We start from the raw sequence: 24852 nt of genomic DNA on the forward strand, positions 1-24852 counted from the left end.
AAAATGCCAATAAAAACATATTTAAAATAAAACAAAATAAGGTGCTGCAAATGTACTCTTGCGCTCATCAGGGTTGTGTGACCTCAAAGAATACCTCAAGGAACAACAAACTGGGGGGGAAGACTATACCATAACATTTATTTCAGAAGAAAATGTTGTTAACACTGACAAACGTTCAACTCCAAAAACTGCAGATAAGATTTAATAGAAATCCATCCGGCCATGTACATTCACTGGGATTACAAATAAAAATATATTGAAAAAAAGGAAAAACAGTTCATTATGAAGAGGCCCACACACAAGAACAATTGGGATGCCTCAGAAAATCCCCCCGTTTATTAGAAATGTTATGCCTAAGGCAAGACACAAGAAAGGAAAGTGCCATCAGATCAGGTTAATTTGGTTGTAATAAAAAAATAAAAAACTAGAGTGCCCTACACCAAAGTCAATGGGAGAAAATAAACATAATAAAAAAATTGAATTGTGATAGCACCCATACCAAAATAAAACCGAGATCAGCAGCCTAACTCAGAGATGAGACCTAACTAATTGCTCAAAGAGCAAACAACTTTCTGGAGCAAAGACAGAAGAAACCGATTAAAAAAACACACATGGAAGCATTAGTTAGAAATGTTTTTTTAATGTTATAACACAGTGACAAAAAGTGGCTGAATTTTTTATATGATTTTCATCAGGATTCCATCCATTTAATTCAGTTTAAGAACTCTGGCAGATATAGTTTAAATTAGAAATAGGTCAGCTTAACTATTATCAGATTTCATTCAGAAAAATACATGAATTAATACAGAACCCGCTATGACATTGTTAAGCCGACAGCTAAATATTACATTTTACAGAAAGGACACTACTTGATTTCCAAATTTGCAGGAATTATCTATTTCATTAGAGCACACTGAATATTTCGATTCAACTTGCCGTTTCTACTATATTCACACAATTGTACTTTTATAAAGACATGTATATATTATACAATAAAAACCTTTCATATCTTTAACGTGTCCATCACACCAATAACATTCTTGCAAAATAGTCCTTAAATAGTGGATGTTCCGTCCACTGTTCTGTAAAGTACTGTTCTGTGGCCATGGAACCAGCTGCTTATTTCAAGTGCTCCAAAAACAGGAGGCAATAGTGTTACAGTTTTCAGTGTCCTGAAGGGGGAGGAGGACACTATATTTGAAGAATATTTTTCGGTAAAGCAACAAATGCTGCATAGTTTAGTGAAAAGGAATTCCATACAAGGCAGACTCATGGGGAATTGAGAGCAGTGTTTGACATCTGTGACATAAATGGACATTTCAGGTTCATTAAATGCCCAGTGCCTGGTTTACCCCGGAGGTAAACATTGCCTTTACACAATGTTCTCCAATCGTATTTAGCAGGGTTCCAGACAACATTTTGAAGTGAAGTTGCAGTATTTTACTCTTATTATTGAAGTTAGGATTATAAAAAGAAAGTTGCAGCAAGTTATTCATGAAAACAGAAATATGCATGTTGCCCAACAGCTCTTCAGATCAGGTAGTCACAATTGTACAACTCTTTCCTCGGCACAGCACTGATGGTAGCACTGATCTGAACATATGCATGAACGCTGTGGCTGAAAGCAGGAGGCAGGCTTTGTGTCTGTTCGCTTTTTCTTTTTAGAGGGAGCATGGTTACTTTTATCTGCCTGTTTTACAGAGTACACATTGCCAAAAACACCAGGTCTCTGTAGAAATGGGATTAAAAGCTACCTTCTTTTATTTATTTTCTGGAGTTCTTACAACCCATTGTTTCATGGTTCCAACAGGGGCTAGAAGTGAAAACATGAGCAAAACTGGCAAAACATAAGCAAGGCAAATAAGAACAGATGGGTCGACCAGCAAGCGCCTGGAGGCCAGACTGTTGTGGTAATGTACAGTCTCTGAGAGAGGGCATTTCAGATGCAATGAGCTGCACCACTAGATATAAATCAGCCATCTGAAGCGGGAGGAACTAGATGTAACTGTACAGGAAGGGATATTCATGTATTGGTCTGCATTCACTTTGTCACATATACCTCTTTATACCTTTACTTCTCCGGTCTTTCATTTCTTCTAACATTAACTTCATTATTACAGGGGGAAGCCCCCCATAGACCTTCTTTTTTCACCCAACGTCCATCTACCCCCCTGGACCTCAACCCTAAACCTACATATAACTTTACAATATCCATTGCCACCTTGACAATCTGAAGATGCAGACAAAGTAAAGGTATGAAGAAATAAAGCATGAAGAAATAAATGTCTGAGGAAGTGAATGTAAAAGAGGTTTATTCAGCAAAGTAAAGGGGGGCAATGGAGTTGGAGGTTGGCCTGCGTAAAAGGGGACCTTGCTCATGAAAAGCCACTAACTGAGCAAAAGCAGGAATCGGAGATCACATACAGTTGGTGCCAAGGAACTGGTAACATGCTAAAATCTCTCAATGCCTGAAAGAAGGGATCCAACGTTGGGTGCAACTTGAAGACGTTAAGTGACGTAAGAAAGGCAGCCAAGATAAATGGGATTGCAGTGGTACAGCATGGAAGATGTTAGATTGGCAGCTACTGATGGCATAGTAGGGGGCATAAGAAAATTAGGGTCTTTTGCAACACCATAAGGCAGAAAACACATCTTCCAACCAAAGCATTTAGTGGGGGCTCAGTGAGAGCACACAGTCAATGTTGACGCCCCAATCGGCCATGTGGGCACAGAGCTGAGAGGTGGGGAAACAGAAGGGTACATCCCAGAATCAGTTTTGTCAAAGTTAAACTTTAACCAGTGTGACTCCATCAAATTGTTAATGGGCAACAGCTCTGAACATTCAGCCAATGCTGAGCTGCCACACAAGGGGAATAGGATCTGCAAGTCATTGTCGTAGGAGTAAAAAGGATACGTGACCAGGATAAGCCATGGGGCATACCACCTCTTGTAGGCAGGGCCTTTAATACTAAAGGAGGCCTAATAATAGCATATATGTTCCATCAGCCGGGAAGGACTATAATTAAGAGTAGGTGGCGTCCCTGATACCTGCCTCTTAGTCTGTGTATAAGAGTCTGATGGTCAAAGGCAGAAGAACGATCTAGAAGGAGACTTCATTTCCCACATTCACTGCACAGATAAGGTTTCACCGTACAAGTTACAACTAATATAGTGCAAAGTGGCTTCTTGGTACTAAATTCATATAACGGTTCCATGCAGTCGCTGAAAAGAAGTCTATACTGTGATTGATTTAACAGCTATGTCTTTAGGCATTTTCAAAATGTCCACTGGTCATTAAATTGCCGAACTCCCTCAGGCAGTGTTTCACAGGATAGGTACCTTACCACAGATGGCATGTTCTCTTCCAGGAGGGATGCATTCCAAACACCAGTGCTTCACGGCAATCATAACTAGAAATTTGTGTAGTAGGCTCTGTGCAACACATGAATCTCATTCTCATTTTCTTTCAAGTAAACTCCCTCATCGCTGATATTTTTTATGGATTTTCCCACCTATAGGTGTTCTCTGGTGATAAACAACATGCCACTACTGATCAACATTTTAGCAAGTTCACTCAAGGTTTTTCCCCTGAATGTGTTCTCAGGTGAGAAATAAGATTACCTTTTGTGCTGAAGCTTTTCCTGCATTCAGGGCACATGTGAGGTTTCGCCCCTGTGTGTGTTCTCATGTGAACATTAAGACCACTCTTCACCCTAAAGCTTTTCCCGCATTCAGTGCACAGATGAGGTTTCTCACCTGTATGTGTTCTCAGGTGAACATTAAGAGCACCCTTCACACTAAAGCCTTTCCCACAGTGAGTGCACAGATGAGGTTTCTCGCCCGTATGGGTTCTCAAGTGGTAAGAAAGAGCATTTTCTAGATGGTAACCTTTCCCACATTCAGTACAGCGGTAAGGTTTCTCACCTGTATGTGTCCTCATGTGAGAAGTAAGATTTCCTTTTGTGCGGAAGCTTTTCCCACATTGAGAGCACAGATGAGGTTTCTCATCTGTATGTGTTCTCAGGTGAACATTAAGAGCTCCCTTCACACTAAAGCTTTTCCCACAGTCAGTGCACGGATGAGGTTTCTTGCCTGTATGTGTTCCCAGGTGGTTAATAAGACTTTTTTCTAGATAGAAGCATTGCTTACATTCAGTACAGTGATAAGGTTTCTCACCTGTATGTCTTCTCTTGTGAGAAATAAGATTTTGCTTCAGGTGAAAGCTTTTCCCACATTCAGTGCACGAATGAGGTTTCTCACCTGTGTGTGTTCTCAGGTGGAAAATAAGATGGTCCTTTGCACTGAACCTTTTCTTACATTCAGTGCACGGATAGGGTTTCTCACCTGTATGTGTTTTGAGGTGATAAAAAAGACTGTGTTTGAAATGGTAGCTTTTCCCACATTCAGTGCACTGATAAGGTTTTTCACCTGTATGTGTTCTCAGGTGAGAAATAAGATGTTGCTTTGCACTGAATCTAGTCCAACATTCTGTGCACTGATACGGTTTCTCACCTGTGTGTGTTCTCAGGTGAATTTTAAGATTTGCCTTTCCATTAAAGCTTTTCCCACATTCAGTGCACGGATAAGGTTTTTCACCTGTATGTGTTCTCAGGTGGTAAAGAAGACTGTGCTTGAAATAGTAGCTTTTTGCACATTCAGTGCACTGATAAGGTTTATCACCTGTATGTGTTCTCATGTGACAAATAAGAAGTTCCTTTACACTGAACCGTTTCCCACATTCAGTGCACTGATACGGTTTCTCACCTGTGTGTGTTCTCAGGTGAACTGTAAGATTTGCCTTTCCACTAAATCTTTTCCCACATTCAGTGCACGGATAAGGTTTTTCACCTGTATGTGTTCTCAGGTGGTAAAGAAGACTGTGCTTGACATTGTAGCTTTTCCCACATTCAGTGCACACATAAGGTTTATCACCGGTATGTGTACTCTGGGGAGTATTAGAACAATTTGCATTGGACATTTTGCCACATTGAGTGCACTGCTAAGGTTTCTCACTTGTTTGTGTTCTCAAGTGCTTAATAAGAGATTCCTTCTGGCTGATCCTTTTCCCGCACTCAGTGCAATGATAAGGCTTCTCGCCTGTATGTTTTCCCTGATGAGAACAAACTCTTTATACTGTAACTTTTCCTGCATTCAGGGCACAAAGGAGGCTTATCATCTGTAGATCTTCTCTAGTGACCAACAAGGCTTTTTCCTACTGAACGGTTTAGCATGTTCAGTGCATGGACACAATTTGTCCATTTGTAGTCTGATGTGATTTACAAAATCATTTGAATAAACTATCTTTATATAAAATAACAAATGCGCTCTATCATGACTTGTAGGCTAAACAATATTGTTTAATTACAGATAATAAACTGCTCTTATGATCCGTCAACCATTTTATAGATTTATTATACCTATGATGTAAGATGCTGCAAGTTACCATGAATGAGATTGGCTGAAACCCTCATGCACTCAGTAGGCTTCTCCATTCCCAGTTCCTTGTTACGTTGAAAAGCCAACTAGTTACAGCGTGCTGTACCTTTCTAGATGTGCAAGAAGATTTGGTACAGTATTACTCCATCAGAGAAATAAACAGAAGCGCTGCTGTTGCATTTTTATGGGCCTCATTCCCCTGTAGGATTAAAAGGAGATTAACATTAATAATTCATACATGATCACAGGCATAATATTTAAAATATGGGTGCTAGTTGATCATTTCATGTAGTAAATGACAGGATGAAGTCATATCTATTGAAGACAAATGCTCAAATGGGTTATGCAGAAGTAATTCCCTCATAATTACAGGGATTGAAATTAAAAGCAGCATAAACCAGTGACCAGGAGCTACCACTGGGGAAGGAGGAGCTAAGACATACCGTTCCGCAAATCTAACTTTCACATGAGATACACACTTATTTATCAATAATGTATGACCCCTAATGCTTTAAATGTTTCATAGTTGTGACCTAATGTTTATTTTTAGATTGTCCCAGGTTCACGGTGCAAAACACACATAGGTGTTTTTGTTTGGTATCAGTTTTCCTGGGGAGCCAAAAGTAGTTTGTGGTAGCTATTTTGTCAAGCTAACCAGGCTCTTCCAGGCCACAATCAAAATCTAAATAGCTCTTAGCTCCCCTCAATTCCGAACCCTGTAATTTAAAAATAATGCAAAACTGGCAGATGGAATGTTGTGTTTTGTTTATAATTAAACCTTTTAGTATCTAAGATTGTGCTACAGAGTAAAACGATATTAATGTCAAAAAGAGGCTCTGTAATCAGGGGCCCAAAAGGCAACACAGCCTTTTTCTGGTATCTGCCAATAAAAGCGGTGCTACAGAGGATGTAGTATGTAAAACAAAACAAACAAACAAAAAACTGGGGCAAACAAGACTGACAGACATGCTCTCAATCGAGTTCACTGCACTGCAATAGATGACAACAGTTTATGAAGTGCTGATTTGTCACTGCTGATGTCATGATGACAACCAAGTTACAAAAAACTATCTCTACTATTCATTGGTTCGCACTGTTAAGCTACATATATGTCTTATAGACAAAACAAATATCATTGGAGGGGTCCCTATCTGAAGCAGCTCCACCCAGGGGACATCCCATTACAGATAAGAAGCATAATGCATCATTGCTTTACAACTCTATTGGTTGGCGCTAAACTAGGGTAAGGATTGACGTTCATTGGTTGGCATGTAACACAGCCAACCTTGGGCACCAACAGTGTGTGAACAGATATGGTGACACATGATGGGGGTAGAGAAATAAATATCACTGTTGTTTTTTATTTTATTTTAATTGTTATAGCTGATAAATCAACTTTACAATAGAAACTTCTTCACATTACACATTTGCACAAAATGTACACAAAATTAAAATGTAAAACAATGTATCTACAAAAAAAGAAAAGGAAGAAAAACACCCTTTGTACCAATATTAAAAGCAAGCGATTTCATAAAACAATTTCACCAATTTAGTTAATGTAACTAGTGAAGTCAATCTGTAGCTCATAATATTCATCATTCTCAATATGTTTTATTGATACCGCTTCTAGAAAGTTCTTGATTGCAATAAAGATTGACATGCGATTAGTTGAGAAAAGTAAATTCCATCTTTCATCATCATCAATAGTTTTGAAATGCGTGCAGTATTTGGTTAGATGCAATTCTCTTTTTTTCTGAGACAAGGGGACAATCTAAAATGATATGTCGTAAGGTTTCTCTCTGGTCTGCATTTTTGCAAAAACGACAAAATTCAAGTGAACTACTAAGCCATTTGCATTTAACCATTACAGCTCTAGTTGGCCAAAGATTGTATCTAAAGCGTAGGAAGGCTGAACGAAACACTACTGAAGGATAACGAATCAAGTATGGTTCACATACCCCAAATCTTTTTCTTGCAAATGGGTTCTCTGAAGTCTTTGTATAAACAGCATTGGTCTCATGTTTTTATCCAATCATACAAGTATAGTATTTTCTTGGCTCTTTCTGGATCCTCTAGTAAAACATGCAGTGGAAGATCTGCTGTGGCCATTACATTAAAAACTGCACCTTTCCATTTGACTGCAAAAGCTTGATTGGATTTTAAGATGTAACAAGAGAGGGACGAGAGCAAAGTGTTCTGAGCATTTGCCAAAATACATTTTCTTAGTAAGGCGCACTGGCGCCATTGGTATTTAATCATCAAGGAAAGTAGGCCAATCTCGTAGCGTATCAACGCAATCGGTAAACAATGGGGTAGATTTAAGATTCCTCTCCAATATTTCCCTTTGAGTCCTTGCACAATATTATTTTCTAGGTTAAGCCATGTTTCCAGGCCATATAAGAGCACCGGAGTAGTTTTCTGGTTGTGATATACCACAGCTGAACGTTATGAAAATGTACTGTATTTGTCTATGAATTTAGTTTGAGAAATAGCCGATGAGTCCTGACTCAAGGATTTTCAAATGTGCCCCATTGAATTGTCGATTGTCAATTTGCATCCCCAAATAAGTGTATTGTTCTACCACTTCTAGCTCTGAGTCTTGTAATTTCCACTTATGTCAATTCACTTTCTTTTTAGGAGCATTACAAATCATGATCTTCGTTTTTTTGGTCTTAATTGTAAGCTGGTTAGTATTTATGTATGTTGATAGAGCATGCAGGGAGTTTTGTAAACTAATCCGTGTTTTTTAAATCAAAATTAAATCGTCGGCATATAATAACGCAGGCACTCTCTCTCGTCCCAATCTTGGAGCATCTGTGTGCACATTCTCAAAAATCTCAGGCACATCATGAAGAAAAAAGTTGAAGAGGGCTGAGGCAAGGATACAACCTTGCCTCAGTCCTCTAGCAACCTGTATCGGCATAGAAAGCAGACCTTCAGTATTCAATCTAACTTGAATTGAAGTATTAGTATGCAGTTCATGTATAATGTCCATGATATTTTCAGGACATTCTGCTTTCTGTAATTTGTTAATCAACAGCTCTCGTGAAACAGAGTCAAAGGCAGCATGTAGATCAATGTATGCAAAATATAGCGGTTGTTTTAGAATGTGATATTGATGTTTAATGGCATGTAAGGACATGAGATTGATGGCAGTGCGCATTCCAGCGACAAAACCCGTCTGATGTGGATCTCGCTTGGATTCTTGTTTGGTCCATAAATTAAAATCCTGCAACACAAAACATGCAAAGATTTTTCCCATTACATCAAGTAATGATATTGGTCTGTAATTTCGAGGTACAGTGTTGTTCCAATTAAATAGAACAGCCTTCATTATCTCAGCGCCATGAGATCTGCCGAGTTCAAAGACTTTGTTCATGGAAATCTCTGTGTGCCGGTACCCCTTTGTCTAGAACAGCAGATGCCACATCTCACCATGGCACATTATAATTAACTACTGTTTTGAGCCACGTGCTACCAGAACGTGTTTCAGATTTCAATTCCTCTTTTTTATTTGGATTTGAGCTATTTCCGAGCATCTGCTTTTCGCATTGCTAAGTGCTTGGGACATCAATCCGTCTGCAACCAGGGTGTTTCCAGGCTTACTCATTGCGCGCACAGAACACCAAATGCTGTCTGCCTTGCAGAGTAGCTAATTAAATGTTATGGGTGAACACTTGCCGGCCTGGAAATCACTCCCTCGTCTGTCCCTGTTCCTGTGTGCAAACCTCCCTTCTGATTCCCACAGCCTTGAAATTCCTTTCCTCTGAGCTGTTGCACAGCTCTGCAGACTTCTAAGATTTAACAGTATTTGTTTCATAACCTACTTTTATCTGTGAGGTTTAGCTCTATTATCACAGCCTGTGCTCTGCTTTGCTTTTAAAATGGAATTTTTTTCTCGCTTTTACTTCCATGCAGATAGATTTTACTTCTCTATCTACCGGGCCCTGATGCATGGCTGCCATATGTTGAATTCCCTGCCCGTATTTTCAGCATCTAGCCTTCCTGCAGTTTATTTGCTCCATCAGTGTAGGGAGTCCCTTTCTTTGTATGCTGGAACCTATCTCCTCTTTATGTTGGTGTTAGCACTATTTGCGTTTTATACAAACTGGTCATTTAAACAAACTAATTCTTTATGGTAGCTGCATTTCCAGGAGCATTTAGAGCTTGGTTTCAAATATGTCCATCCTCACCTTATATTTCCGTCGGGGGCGGGGCTTCGACGTGCTCCCGGGTCAATAACTGCATCACTACAGCTGTAATACAAAACATATTAAGTGGATACCTTACATATTAGGACTGTGCATTTATGTTCTACCATTATATTTATTCAGCTCGGGCCTCAACTAGCACATGAGATATCCGCATTTTCACATATAAATGGTAAGGCCTTATGCTTCACATTAGTTTGTTAGATTGTCACAAACTGATATAAATCCTTTGATCAGCCTAGAAGGTCATCAACTATTACCCTTGGACAAATGTATAGTGTCTCTGTCACCCAATTATAAAAACGACATTGCAATTAAAGAGGCAAGGACTGAATTGAAGTTGAAAGTAAAAAGCAACAGTATCTTGTGATGCAGGTTATGATGAGATCGTCAACCCTCACATTTACAAAAACAGATGCCTCTGCAAACTTAGCAATTTCTTGAAGGTGTGCTGGAAAGTATGAGCATAGGTCATAGACCACATTAAGCACGTCTTATGAGGCAAGGAAGTCGCCCCTCACTATCATGCCATCTGCCTCTCCTTCAAACAGCACATAGCAAGGAAAACACAAACGGCTTGGTACCAACTTTCTCTCCTGCAAATAAATCAAGCCCTCCATCTCAGAAAACAACTTCAGATCTGCTGTCCAGGTTTTAGTCTCTCCCACCGGTATGGTGGCAATTCCCTTTTGGAAGGCCTGCTGGAAACTACTGTGGCTCCCCTGAGATGTGTCCTGCATGCTGCAGCATGACTCCTCAAAGAACTCCGCAAATTCCACCACATCACTGCGACCTTCAATCCGTAATGGTTGTTTTATATTTATTGCCTACATGACAATGGGCACTGTATATTACCATCAAGTCCATTTGTAGGGAAAAATAATTCAGATATTATGATTAATATTAGATATACAAGATTAAAAAAAATAACACAAGTTTAAATCCCAAACCTCCATTAGCAATTAGAGGCCATAGCAACCATCACCATACAATCACAACACCTATTATACTCTCATGTTCATCATTCCAATTTGAAGGTAGCAGTAATCCAAAATAATTGATCTCACTCAAGACAAGTTAAACCTCAAGAAACTCTGATAATGGTCTCTTTCCAGTTTACATGCATAATCCTTGCTACATATCTCTGACCCCCTTACTCACGGTAAAGACTACCCAATGGAATCCTAACTGGCATAGGTCCAGTTAGGATTACATTCCATTCCGAAAGTTCGATATCAGCATCTGATGCAAATTGAAGCAGTTTTTTGTGAATAGATGTATCTGTTCAGGAATATATCTGAAGCTGAAAATAAGAAATTGTAATGAGAATATTATTATTCATGAGGCCTGAAAAGGTGGTGCAACAGTACTCTTGAATCATAGTGACTATGAAGAGGAATGCTGAGAAAGTTGCATAGATCCAATTGAATGAAATTCCTGCTAAAAGTATTTGATAGAAGAGTCAGTCCCAGATTATTTTATTTAAGAATAATTGGATCTCTGAAAAAAGGCAGACTTGTTAATTAAAAATAATCAGAGAATCCCAGTGTTTTACACACTACCTAAATACATAAATGGAAAGAATTCCCCCCACCCCCTGGCAAATCTTTTTTCTCAGGAATATATTCTATTTTTGTATTTATATTTGTATTTATTTAGATTTATATAGCGCTTTAAGCCAAAGCGCTTTACATGAGGAACGAGCAATTACATAACATTGAATCAAACCAGAAAACAATACAGGGAACAATTTACATTATTGGTGAGGTTAAGTACATATGGAGGGGGACTGAAGTGAGAGAGGAGGGTTAGGAGGTGAAGGATGAGAAGGGTTCAATGGAGAAAGAGGGAGCTGAAAGATTCTAGGGGGTGAATGGAAGAGGTAGGATTTTAGAGAGGTGCGAAATGAGGGGTAGGTGGTAGTAGAGCGGATTGGGAGGGGGAGGCAGTTCCAATGGAAAGGAGCAAGAAGTTGGAAGGAGCGGAAGCGGGAAGGGGCACAGGACGGAGGAGGAGAAACAAGGAAGAGATCTGCAGACTGGAGAGAACGAGAAAGGGTGTAGAAAGTGAGAAGGGAGGATAGATAGGGAGGGGCAAGACAATAGAGGGCTTTGAAGACTAGAATGAGGAAGTTAAATTTAAGCTGGGAGTGAAAAGGGAGCCGTCCTAGTGAATTTTAGAACCTCTCTCTCAGTATGCAGATGCCTTCTCAGTAGTAGTAGTAGCTTGTCATTTATATAGCACCTTTATCCCATTAGTATGGCCTCAACGCAAGTCCAAGTGTGTTATTTGTTAGAATGAGTAGAATGCGGATGCGTATTAGGGCGTGATCGGGGGTTAGGTGGCCTAATAAGCTATCCATGACGATCAGGTATGTATATGGGTGCTTGGGGGTGGTCAGGAGAGTTGGCGAAGTTCAACAGACTGAATTTATGTCGTAGGTCGAAGCTGCATTCTAGTCCAGGAGACTCGTTATGTGTCCAGCTAGACCGAATTTTGACACTTTGTTTTTGCCTTGTCACCCTGAGTGGTACGGGCAGACCTAGGTCCCGTGCCTGCTGGGTCTAGAGAACCAAACTACTCCTCACTGATGAGGCCCAACAAGGCCAAAACATGTCTGGGGATGCTTTGGATCTCGTGCAGAAGGGATGTGACCTAGCAGTTCAGGCTTGACAGCCCCTTTTGGGGTGAGACCAAGCCTGATTTGCATATGGTCTTTCCCCTTATGTAACGGCTTGGCAGGCGAAGAACGGCGGTCTGGAGAGTTGCCCAGAGCAATGCCAGCGGTTAAGATTCATTCTAAACCTTCCAGCCATCACCTCTTTGATTTTGAATATATATTGGATGCACAGACTGTGACAGAGTTAACGATGCTATGAAGTTAAGAGAGGGAGAGGGGAGGATCCTTAGGTTGCCTCACGGAATAACCAGGTTTTGAGGGCCTTTCTGAAGGAGAGGTAGTCCACGTTGAGGTGGATGTGCAGAGGAAGGGAGTTCCACATGTGGGAGCTTGGACGGAGAAGGCAGATCCTCCCATTGTGGTGGAGTTAAAAGGGGGGACCACAAGAAAGAGTGCAGAACCAGATTCAAGGTTTTTGTGGGTTGGCAACGTGTGAGCTTTTCTTGGGGGAATTCTGGGCCAATATTATGGAGGGCGCGGTACGTGATGCACATGGCTTTGAAGGTCGCCCGTCGGCTGATGGGAGACAAGTGTAGTACTCTAAAGGCAGAGGAGATGTGTTCTCTGATTGGGAGGGCAATGAGGGGTCTAGCTGTAGTTTTACATTCGTTGGGAGTTTTCTGAGCTGATATGCTCGGGCACCCAGATAGAGAGAGGTGGAATAGTTTAAGTGGGAGAGGATGATAGCAAGGATTGCAGAGACTCTGTGTGGGTAGGAGAGAAAAGGGAAGATCTGCTGGAAGATGCGCAGGTGGAAATGACAAGTTCTGGACACGGTGTTGATGTGGTGAGGGTGTGATAGCTTCGAGTCCAGAGTGCAGCCCAGGTTCTTTACAGAGGTGGATGCTGCGGGTGGCGCGCCTAGGGAGGTGATCAGGGGGTTGGTTGGGGAAGGACAGAGGATTTGGATTTCAGTTTTGCCAAGATTGAGGAGGAAGTGGTTAGCAGTCACCCAGCGGCCGATTTCAGAGAGCCGGGACGCAAAGTCAGGGCGGGTAGAGGCTGTCGAATTGGGGATCTTGAGAATGATCAGGGTGTCATCTGCGTAGTTGTAGCAGGTTAGATTATGAGAGCAGATGAGTGCCGGGAGGATGCTAAGGTATCGATTGAAGGAGAGGGGACAGGGAGGCTCCCTGTGGGACCCCTTTAGGAACAGGGTGTTCATGGGAAGAGTAAGGGGGAGGACCAGGATTTGAGAAGGGTTGGAAAGGAAAGAGGAGATCCATCTAAGACCAAGTCTCTGATGCTTGTAGAGTGGAGTCTGTCTGTGAGTATGGTGTGGTGGATAGTGTCAAAGGCAGCAGAGAGGGCAAGGAGGATAGTGCAGCCTTCCGAGTCTGCTGTTCTTTTCAAATCATCCAAATGGACACGAGAGGATTTGGTTCCTAGATAGGGTCTGAATCCTGATTGGGTGGGGTCGAGAAGGCAGTTGGATTCTGCGTTTATGCTGTGCCGTCTAAGAGTATGGCAATGAAGCGGGTGTTTGAGATAGGGGTAGTTGGAAGGAAAGAGAGGATCGAAAGAAGGGTTTTTAAGAAGGGGATTGACATAGGAGGTTTTGAGGGCCTCCGGGAAGATTCCAGAAGAAAGAGAATGGTTAATTTTGGACCATTCAATGCTGCCTGCAGAGATGGTGGATAGGATGTTCTTGAGGAGCAAGGGGGGACAGGGATCCCCAGGGGCACCAGAGGGATGGCTTTGCGCTAGATGTTTCAGGAACTCGGGATGACAAATGGGGGTGAAGGAGGAGAGGACCAGCAGTATGGGCAGAGGAGGGTTGGAGATAGGTAGCTAGGTAGAGGAGGAGAGGAGAGGGATGGCCGATGCTAATATGTTGGTGTAAGGGTGGCATGGTTGTTGGCATGAACTTTTATTGTACCAAAGAAAAAATCTACCCCTCCCTAACTCCCTAACTCGGAGAGGGGTTTCTCCACCTCAGCTAAAAATACAAAGCTCTCGGTCAGGATGTCCTTGTAAAATTAAGAGTCCACCGTCCTGTGTCAAAAACCTACTCCTGTCTCTTACACTTATAACTAAACTAAAGAGGTAGTGGATCTTCTTGGTCCCAAAGAATGACTCCCTTCTTCTCGTCAGCGAATCAAAGTTCCAATGTGGGAACTTTACCTGAGGGAATGACTCTGTTACCGAGGTCTCAATCCCTTCTTAAGGTACAAATCAAAGCTCCGGGTTGCAACGTTCAAAGTAGTAAAGTTTTCAGTTCCAAAAACAACAGGTAAAGTTCCAGTTCCAACATCAGCATCCTTCATTACCCCTAGTTGGGTTACTGGAGAGGGCCTCCCTTCTTCAGGTTTCTTGTCCTCAAGTGTCTTTCCCACACAAAGCCAGGGGGAATGACTCCCTTCCCCATGACTCTCTTTTCACTGGGCTTCATGTGTTCATAATGCCAGGGGAAGGACTCCCTTCCACAGGCCTTTTCTCCGGTTCACTTTACAGTTCACAACATTAGGGAGAATGTCTCCCTTCCCCTGGTCCTTATTAAGTTTCACTTTACACTTCTCCCCAAAGTAGAATTGGCTCTTAGCCTTGTGGTGTGAGTCCCAGACCCGTAGGATTCTCTACTGCTAGTGTGGCAGACCTGGTTCACTAACCTACCATGTACTGCGACTATAAAGATTAGTGATGCACTCTTTGTGGGTACGGGTCCCAGTCCCATACTGCTTCACATATTACTTTCTCACAGTCTTCTTCCAGGGCTACTTCCTCAGCCCTTCTTCCCAGGGTATCTCCACCCTTCTTATTTGGACCACTAGCCTCTTTTCTGTCCCCACCTGATGGCCTGTCTTATCCCCAACCCTGTTGCCCGTTCATCCAAGACCGTCCACCATCCAGGGATCCATTTTACTCATAGAACGGCTGGACTGTTCTACACAAACTGGAAATTATTATTATGATTTTTTTTTTTTTTAATGCTGTGTAGTTTTGTCACAAACTCTTAGCATATTTGATGAGAGTGGTACGAATGTCTGATAGCGTTTTATTTAGGAAGTGCAGTGCAAATTCTGGTTTTGATTACGGTTTAACTTGGTGTCCATTTTGCTGTGTGTTCTCAGAATGGTGCTTCTTTTTGTTTTTTGGGTTTTTCTGTTATATTCTTTGAGGTGTCAAAGATTGGAAAGGAGCAGGTGTTTATAGTTGGTAAGGGTGTTGAGGCTGGGATGGTTGAGGTTTTTCTTCTCTCTTTGTCGTCGGTTGTTCAAGGCAAGATTGTTTGATTCCCGTCTGGTTCTTCATTTTGGCCGTTTTGTTGATGTGTTGCTCGTTTGAGATTTCATTTGCTTGTTGGCGTTCGCTTGTTTCGTCATTAAATAGTATGTGGGGATTATTTTCTTTGAGTGCGACTTGTGGTGTTGGAGTGGTCTTACTTTCAGATTGTTTCGCCGATAAAAGTTAAGTATTGCAGTAATTTGCTCTTTCTCTGCACGATCTGCTCTAGCTAATTCGAATAATCTGTTTTGTCACTGGGCTGATGTTTCGGCCTCCTGGTCGAGGCATAGTTGGAGTTTACTAATGAACAGTTCAGTGTTCAGACTTGCTTCGTATGCATTAAGGCGATGAGAGTTGCTTGGTCTTGCATGTCCTTAAGGGATTCATAAAGTTTGATGAACGGTACCAGGGCTTGGCTAGAAGCTAAGATTAGTGAGTTCTGAAGTTCTGCCATTGTTGTTGGTAGCTTTGATGGGCACTAACCATCGGCCATTACTTTCATCCTCCAAAGGGTCCAAATGGACCCTGTCTTGGCGCCTGTGGTACCAGGCTCATAAGAAAGTGTGCTCTGCACACTTTGTGTCCAAAGCACGTGCTTCCAGGCCGGGCGTGGCCATTGGAAAGCATTGGAAGGCACATGCAGAAGTCTATGGGAGTGGTGAGGTGGGGCCACAAGACGGAGCTAAAGGGGAGTGGCTGGGGCCAAGCTATTTAAACCCGCCCCACCTGCATGTAGAGGCTTCGCGTTAGTCTGCTGTGTGCAGCGTAACGCTTACCACCGTCTGAAGCGCTTACCTGTTTCCAGCTCAGCACGCATCTCATCAGGTCCTGGACATCATCTTCAGCGCGCACCTACCTGATTCCAGCTCTGCATCTTCAGCACACATCTTACCTGAATCCAACCATACCATCACTCACAGGGCAGCTACTTCAACTCTACCTCTGCAGCGTGCATCTTACCTGCATCCAGCCACTCCATCGCTCGAAGCGCAGCTACCTTCAACTCAGCATATACAGCGCGCTTCTTACCTGTCTCTGAAAATCCATCGCCTGCAGCGCATCATATCCTCACCTGTCCGAGCGTCCACCTATGCAGGAGTCTTATTCTCGTCCAGCATCCTCACAGATCTTCCATCTATCAGCCGCTGACAGGTTCTCGGATCACCACTCTCCATCATCCGACAGCAGGCCATCCCTGCAAGAGAAAAGGAACGCACAAGGTGAGAAACTGCATAAACATTTAACACTTGGCCGCGCAACACCTAAGCCTTGCATACCACCCTGAAACCCTACTTACCTTCTAGTGGGGCCGCTCCATTCCCTTCTGGCACCGCATGGACTCGCTTCCAGCACCGCAACGCTGCGTGGCCATTTTCATACCTATTGGGAAAAGGAAAGACATTATAAGAATTACAGACTAAAAATCATTTGCAAAAGCATACGGACACTAATCATTGCTACGAACACTTACCTCCAAAGTGGATTGGTCGCAGTCGGTCTAAGCCATCACGCATACGGACCAGTGAAGCAACTAGGTCTATCTACAGCGCCCCTGCTGAAGAGAAGCAGGACGGAGAGCTCATCTTTACAAAACAGGTGAGATCTTATGGGAAAACACATGCTCATCTAATTCTGGCAAGAAGGGTTCGAGGGGGATCACAATTCAACTGCAGCATTTTCACTACCTCTTACCTTCTCCCAAGGGCATTGCCAGCTACCAGAGCATTCCACACTACCGCAGCTGGGGGTAAACGCATACCCAGGGGAGCCAAGTTCAGGGAGGGCTCCAACCGTGCCCCAACGTCCCCCCAGAGATCAGGCGAGCATAACAGTATTGGGATTTCAGGATGGTTGCAGTTATGGTCGCATTTGCATTTTGTTTCTTCTGCATGATTGGATACTTTTATTTTTGGTAGGATCTGTGTAGTATCAGTGCGATTAGCTTGCTGTCTGTGATGCAAGTTACTTGTCGAGATTCCATTGTTCTCATCAGGTTTGATGTAGGATTGCCCTTGTTTCGGTGTTGAGGCTCCATCTGGTGGTAAAAATTGCACCTGGCGGGAGTCAGGTGTCCAAAAATTGAGTCACGTTTTTCCTGATTGAAGATTATAGATTCGATTTCATCGATGGCAAGTGAGAGTCCTGCCAATTTTTTCTTTACGTGATTGATGCGGCTGTCAGTGTGGTTTTGGAATTTTTTGTGGCTTTGAGCATAGTTTTGTTGCCATTGTTTTTTAGCATGCATTGCTTTTCTCTTTTGTTGAGTTATTGTCGGGTCTTGAGTGTCTGTGTCATTTTTTTGATCTTGGTGCTCCTGTGCCAATATTTTTGGGCCACTGCTAAGGGTTTGTTCTGTTTCGTCCTCTGTTTTAATTTTTTTCTCCTGAGGGTGCTTGTTATTGGATTTGTGGTTGGTTGGAGAGGTGGTCTTCAGTTCGTCCGAGGGTGGAGGGCTGTGGCTGGGATTTATCGCAAGTTTCTGTGGGGGTTTTGTGATGGCCAAGACTTGAGGCTCGCTAGATAGAGAGTCAAAGTTAGAGGGGTGGGTGGATGGAGGTTCCTTGTTTCTCCTTTCCGATTCAGATGTGTTCATGTCATTCTTTTGTTGCTTGGCACACGATTTGTTAGGTGAGGCGGGGTTGTAGCCCGATCGCACAGGGGTATTCTTTTTGTTAATACGCGCCTCTATGGTGCTCTCAATTGCGCAGTTATCTGAGTAGTTTAAGATAGTGCTATTGCCATTGACATGTGGGCTTTTCTCTGTTTCTGCAGTGGATTGTAGGCGTGCTCTGTGTCTGGTAAGCGGTCCAGTGAGGCAACCATACTAGTGTTTGTTGGTTAGAAATCGTAAACTGGAAAAGGGTGCTTTCCAACGCTGGTTGAGTGGGAGTAAATAAGTGAGCAGTAAGTATGTTACCAGGAGGGATAATCGGGTCACAAGGCCCGCAGTCCCCATTATCCAAGCTGTTGTAGAGAGTAATCAAAATCTGCCGTTCAGGAGAGTTCTGAGATGTCTGGGCAGGGTCCTAGAATCAAGTTTGGCAGATGAGTATATGGATGAGTGGGTCAAAGGCACATGGCCGACAGTCCCCAGTATCCGAGTGAAAGCTCCCTGTAAGAGTTGCGCTGGACGTTATTTCCGGTCTAAGAGTGGAGTGCAGGGGCTCCCTGGTATCTGTTTAGATAGTTCAGCGATAAGTAGGTGTGACAAGAGTCAGGTCAAAGGCAAGATGCCCGCAGTCCCTGACGTCAATGCTGGAGGGGGCCCAGCAGCGAGAGTGGCTCCACAGTGAGTGCCGGAGCAGGATGCTTGCCGCAGAGGGGAAAGCAACTTCCACAGCGTAACTCGTGCTGAGATGTGAAGCATTATAGTCCTGTATTGTGGGGGCTTGCCCCGTCTCTAGGAGTGGAGGTGTGAGCGTACAGCACAGCCGCAACTCAGCAGATTGAGAGAATTGCAGCCACCTGAAGTCTTAGAAAAATTAGGAACGGGAAGAGAACTAGTATAGTCAATAGTCAATCCTTTTCGGTGGGTTCTGCAAAATCAGGGTCTATGTTGCAGCCAAGCAGCTAACAGCCAACTGGAAATTATCCGATTCCTTACCAGGAAAGCGGCGTTTACTATATTCTCGCCGTTGAGATCACGTGTTTGGTTCTAGTCACGTGATCCGCTACGTACTATTTAGCAGCGTTAGGAAATCCGCTCGCTGTTTCTGATTGAGTTGTTTTGGCTACTCTGCTTCCTGAAGCTACATTTTGTTCCGGTACCTTGCAGATTCTGTTTTTGCTTACCTCTGCTGCTCTGGATTTTTTATTTGGACTTCCTATGCTGGATTGCATGCAGTACTCTCTTCAACCGTCCTGAAAGGAAGGTTTAATTCCTTACGCATCCGGTTCCTGGTTATAGCGGTCCACGCTTGACTACTATTTTTCCGCATATTGCAGTCGCTGACTCAGAGCTGTCCTTGGCCAACAGATACTGTCGCACTGACACAGCGGTTGCTTCACTCAGCCAATACCGCCACGCTGACTCGGCGGCTGTCCTTTACCCGCCGACACAGTCGCATTGACACAGCTGCTGCTTCCCCTCAGTTCCCAGCCACGCAGACACAGTGGTTGCTCCATCTTCAGTATAAAACCATATTGACACAGTGTGGGCAGCTGCATTTTTAAAGGTAACATTATCCTCATATCAACACTCTTTGTCTTTCTACTTGGATACTCCTGGGAACTGTTTATTTCTGTTGCAAGGGCATTGATATTTGCTACTGTCCAGAATTCCTACTCTCCAATTGACTCTCCTACTTAACTGTGTTAACTTGTGCACGTGACTATTTGGACGCTATCCAGTTGTGCACCAACCCCGCACTAGCGTGACCCTCGTGCCGTTGGGATTAGTTTCCTATACTAATTTCCCTTTCCTGTCGTTTCCTTTTGGAGTTATTTGGAGTTCAATGACGGATTTGCTGTGTAGTTCACACATACCAACAGGTTAGTGGGCAAAATGCTAGTTCATAGTGGTAGAATCATACAGTCTGAACATCAAATCTATTCTTGCTCTCACAGCCTGGTGTGTATCCTGCCCTTTCCTGCCCTTTCCATTGATTCCCCCCTCTGACTGGTAATCATCCACTCTTAGAGTGTCATCAATTGGAAGGTCTTCTTTCGCCAGTTTGCTTCCATCCAGCCGTTCTCTGGGGATTCTCAAGAAGCAGATACTGCCCTTAGCATTGTATCCTTTATTGTGGTCATTGACCTGTATCCTTTCACTTATACCAATACTGTGAATAAGTGCTATAATCATGACAGCCTCTAACTATTGGCCAATTTCATGTTTACCATGTCTTATGAAACTTACAGAGGCTATTGTTACTCCACAACTTTCACGCTTTTTAGAATCCAGAGCCTTGTTACATCCATTTCAATCTGGATTCCGCCCCATGAGGGGTATGGAATTGGTGATGATTTAGGTCCTGGACGACCTGGCTTACCTTCAAGACCACAGGGAGGTTAGAGATGTGATTTTGCTTGACCTCTCTGCAGCCTTTGATACTATTGACCATGGTGGTCTGCTGAAGGGCCTGGTGAGGGCGGGAGTTACTGGTTTACATCTTTCCTCTCTAAGCGCACGCAGGCAGTCTTACAATTTCCATTTCAATCTTCTCCAAGATCTGTTACTTGGGGGTGGGGAGTGGGGGTCAGGGGTCATCTCTGTCCCGGCTGCTTTTTAATTTATATTTACGTCCTCTGGTAGACTTAATTTAGGAGCACACAGTATGGTTCTATACCTATGCCGATGACACACTGCTACTTTTTCGGCTGGACTCCCCAGAAAGTGACCCCCTGTCTCGATTGAGGAACTGCCTTCTAGCAGTGGGGGACTGTTTTTTGTTAAAACCTGGCTGAAGTTGATTGGTGCAAATACCGAGATCATGGTGACAGGCACCACTGATTCACAGGCAGCCTGGACCACTGACGTTTGGCCAGATTCTTTTGGCTCATGTCTGGTACCTGTCAACTCTGTTAAAAGTCTTGGTATTAAAGTCCAGTCCTCGGGCTCTCAGGAGCTGCAAATTGCCTCACTATGCAACTCCGGGTTCTTAAAGTTTCAAATTTTGAGGAAGACGCTGCCATTTCTACCTTCGGAGTCTCGAGCAAAGGTGGTTGCTGTCTCGATTCCTGGGTCTACTGATTATTGAAGAGCACTCTTGGAACAACCAGTGAGCATTATAGTTGTTCCCGAATGCCTATTGGACAATATGCATACAAAATAGAATGGTGAAAACAGGAAGGAGTGTTCACCCCTCCCTGGAGGAGCCACAAGCGCACCAGTGGTGCGGCAGAGAGAAGCAGAGCAGCCCGGGACTCTGTGTCTGGGGTTGCTGTTGGTACTCTTGTTCAAAGGAGGTTTGCCTGGCATTTCAGTGCTGGACTGCCCTTGTGGGTGGGACAAAGACTGATATGCAAATGGATATTCCTTCTATGTAAAAAGTACAGTGAGCAAAAAGCAATAGCCGAAGACTCTCAAAGTGGGAAAAACCACAGAACAGGTTATCATGCCATGTTCTTTCTAGATAGGGGCGCCCAATACCTTTTTTTGTATTGAACCATATGTCTAATTGTTCAGTGCACATTAGTAGACATGTTTAAGGCTTTAATGAAACCTTTGACTACGATTGCAGCATAAGTAGTGCGAAACCCCCAAACATACATCCCATAATGAACTGGGCTGCCTCAACGGGCACAATTCAAGGACCTTACTCAGATGCGTACAACGTAAGCTCCGAAAAGTGGGACAGGTTAATATCAAGTGTTCGAACGATTCAATCTCCCCGATCTCCAGACAAAAGCGACAAGTATCATAATGCTCTGAAAGCGTTCTATATCTTACCAAGATCTGCTTAGGAAGTATAAGGCCCAGGCGAAATCACATAAAGAGGGATTGAGTGCTCTTGTCAGGATAAAGTACGAGAAAGGAAGCAAGAACTCTTAGCTTCTTATGCTCTTCACTTAAATGCTTTAAGGAGGAATCCATGTGCATATTATCAATCGTGCAGTCCCAATCAAACATATATAGAGCATGCTTAGCTGAATCTAGTCTCTACTAACTCCTCAATCCAACTATCAATCTCAGCCAAAAGACTCTACCTATACATATCCTCAACCCAAGTGCTCCCTTTCCTGTCCCGCAAAACCTTGAGATCAGCATAAAGAGAATCCACAGTAGGGCATAACATTTTACGGAAGAACGACAAGAACTTCCAAAATGCTCTCGCCTTCAGTGAGACAATCCCTCATTCGTAACAAATTGCATCCACTGGAACAGACACGGGTACTCTGTGTCAGTCTCCAAATCAATGCTTCAAGGGAGGGCAAATACTCCAATATCGATAAGGCATAACACTCCATTCCATATAGTAATTTAGGTAAATTTTTTCCCAAATAATAACACACAGCAGGTTTTAGAGAAAATGTACCAAATTTGGAATGAATCCTTTGTAACTGATTAGCCACGGCCAGAGTACGTTCATGAAGCCAAATGTTATGCTTTCCTATATTAGGCTTCGCAGTAACCAGGAAACCTAGCTAGATTATGGAATGAACCTTCCCCACAACATACTCTTCAATATAACAACGGAAAACATGGATTCTCTCCTCCCCTTAATAAACTGAAGCACTTTTGTTTTTATCGGATTCATTTTTAAAAAGTGGTCTCAGCAAAAGAAGGAAAATCATCAAGCAGGTGTTGCAGACCTATAGCAGTAAAATCAAATAAAAGAAAATCATCTGTGTAGGATAACCAATATGGCTTCAGATTAAACAACTTGGGGGGACACAAAAGTTGTATATTCTAAGTCCTTTCCAACATCCGCCATATAAAGATTAAACAGGCAGGGTGCGAGAACGCAACCTTGCCTAACCCCCCAGAATGTTCGTATCATACGGGAGAGCAGACCGTCCTGGTTAAGACGCACCCGAATATCAGTTTTACCATACAGCCCCATAATCAGTCTTAATAGCACCATTGTAATTCCCCAGCAGTGCAATCTGAACTACAATTGGTTACGATCTACTGCATCAAAAGCTGACAACAAATCCACTGACGCTATGTAGATGGAATCATATTTTCCACCCTACAAGCTAGATTCTGCACACATTTCTAGACAAACCCATCCAATGAGGTGCCCATGTTCCTACAAAAGTCTGTTTGCCATTTCTTCAGTAGTGTGGAGTGCTTGGCCCATTGCTCCAAGTATGACAGCAAGATTGAAGCAAACACCTTGCTGTCAGCATCAAGGATTGCAATGGGCCTATAATTCAAAGGAATAGTTTTGCCAACTTTTTCTAAAGTGGAACAATATAAACTGAAGACAAAGTAAGTGGAATCGAGTTGGAGGTGATAATACCGTGGAATAAACACGATAAAATCTTAGCCCATATGATGGGTTCTCCTTTAAACAAAACATTTGAGAGGCTGTTTGGTCCGGCCGCACGAGAAGAGGATTGCTTGTTTATCACCTTGAATACCACCTCATACATCAATTTCCGCAGGGTAAATAGTTGTATCCTTGCTTAATGATTGGCTAGGCTTGGAGCCCACAACCTGAGCATACAGAATATCAAAATGCAGTACGCTGGGTGATTCAGGTACTGCGTTAAGACATTAGACTGGGGCATGTCTGAACCATTAATAAGTGTCCAGAAAGCCCTGGTGTTTTTGTTCCTAAGTGCCTCTAGCATGCCCTCTGCATCCATCTGCAGTCCTGAAGCTTGTGTCTAAGGAGCCAGTTTCTATAGGACTGCCGTAAGCCTTTGGTCAAGGTAATCCTCTGTTCTGGCAATAGATATATCCGATTCCATGCAGCCCTGACCAATCGTCTCAATCAAGAGGTATGCGATTATTCCTTTTTTTTCCAATAGGACATGCGTGGACGGAATGAAAGAGGGGAGTAGGAAAGCTGAACGGGAAGACAAAAAGCTATACATTTCTGAAAAGTAGACAACATTCCAAGTTTATGAAGGGGTGATTTGCACAGGTCAGGCAACAACTATGTAGGTACAATTCCCGTACTTTGGGGAAAAATTGGAAATATTACAGAAAAAAGGTATGTGCTAGACATGTTTGGACCTGTAAGGTAATGGCTTCTGTGAATACTGAGAAAAGCCCTGCACCGCTACATCCCCCGACTCTTCTAGTTATGAAATCACACATTTCTCATGTTGTTTCACAAAACAAGAAATGCCACAAACCAACAACGGTGCCATGGTACACAGGATTTGCATGCTGATGGCCTAAACACACGTAACCAGCATGTGAAAATAAGGAAAGGAATGTGGTGAGGAATGGCAAGCATAAATGTTCTGAAAGATCACAGGCAGACCTTTTGAAGGATAGGTAACTTGTGCAGGTTACATAAAGCAGCAACTAAATGCAGGTTACATTTGGGAAATGAAAGGTTTGTGTAACTAAGTGCCGTAGCAAATGTATGAAAACTTTATCAAAACCAAGAGAAAACTACAAATGTCCTACCATCCCACATTCCTACATGTGTTCTGACGAAAACGGTACCGCATATGTGTGGGTGCACGCACCTACCTGGGCGCAAAGAGAAAAGGCTAATCCACTGGTATCCCAAACGGTTTTGGGAGAGCACATTTTTCAGGATTTTGGTCTTGTTGACAACCTACAAATTTGTGCCTGGGCTATCGCAGCGACCAAGGAAAACAGGGAACCCCATGCATTTCTGAAAAGACACCTGTGGGAATCCGCAGAGGTCTGACTTGCGCGAATTACCCCAG

The 24852-nt window shown here is 43.0% G+C and overlaps 1 protein-coding gene across 1 annotated transcript in view; it reads right to left on the reverse strand.

Annotated features, from left to right (window-relative positions):
- Positions 1 to 624: 624 nt before the first annotated feature.
- The window catches only part of LOC138468390 (zinc finger protein 84-like), a 97360-nt gene continuing 73132 nt past the window's right edge, over positions 625 to 24852 (reverse strand). Inside the window, exons 3-4 of the mRNA XM_069608930.1 lie at positions 9630 to 9692; positions 625 to 5635 (exon numbers count right to left, since the gene is read on the reverse strand). Of these exons, the coding sequence (XP_069465031.1) occupies positions 3575 to 4978 (1404 nt within the window). The 5' untranslated portion in view covers positions 4979 to 5635; positions 9630 to 9692 and the 3' untranslated portion in view covers positions 625 to 3574. The remainder of the gene's footprint in view (positions 5636 to 9629; positions 9693 to 24852) is intronic.

Source organism: Ambystoma mexicanum, chromosome 4q (assembly GCF_040938575.1).
Source record: "Ambystoma mexicanum isolate Mex_15411 chromosome 4q, UKY_AmexF1_1, whole genome shotgun sequence".
Lineage (NCBI taxonomy): Eukaryota > Metazoa > Chordata > Amphibia > Caudata > Ambystomatidae > Ambystoma > Ambystoma mexicanum.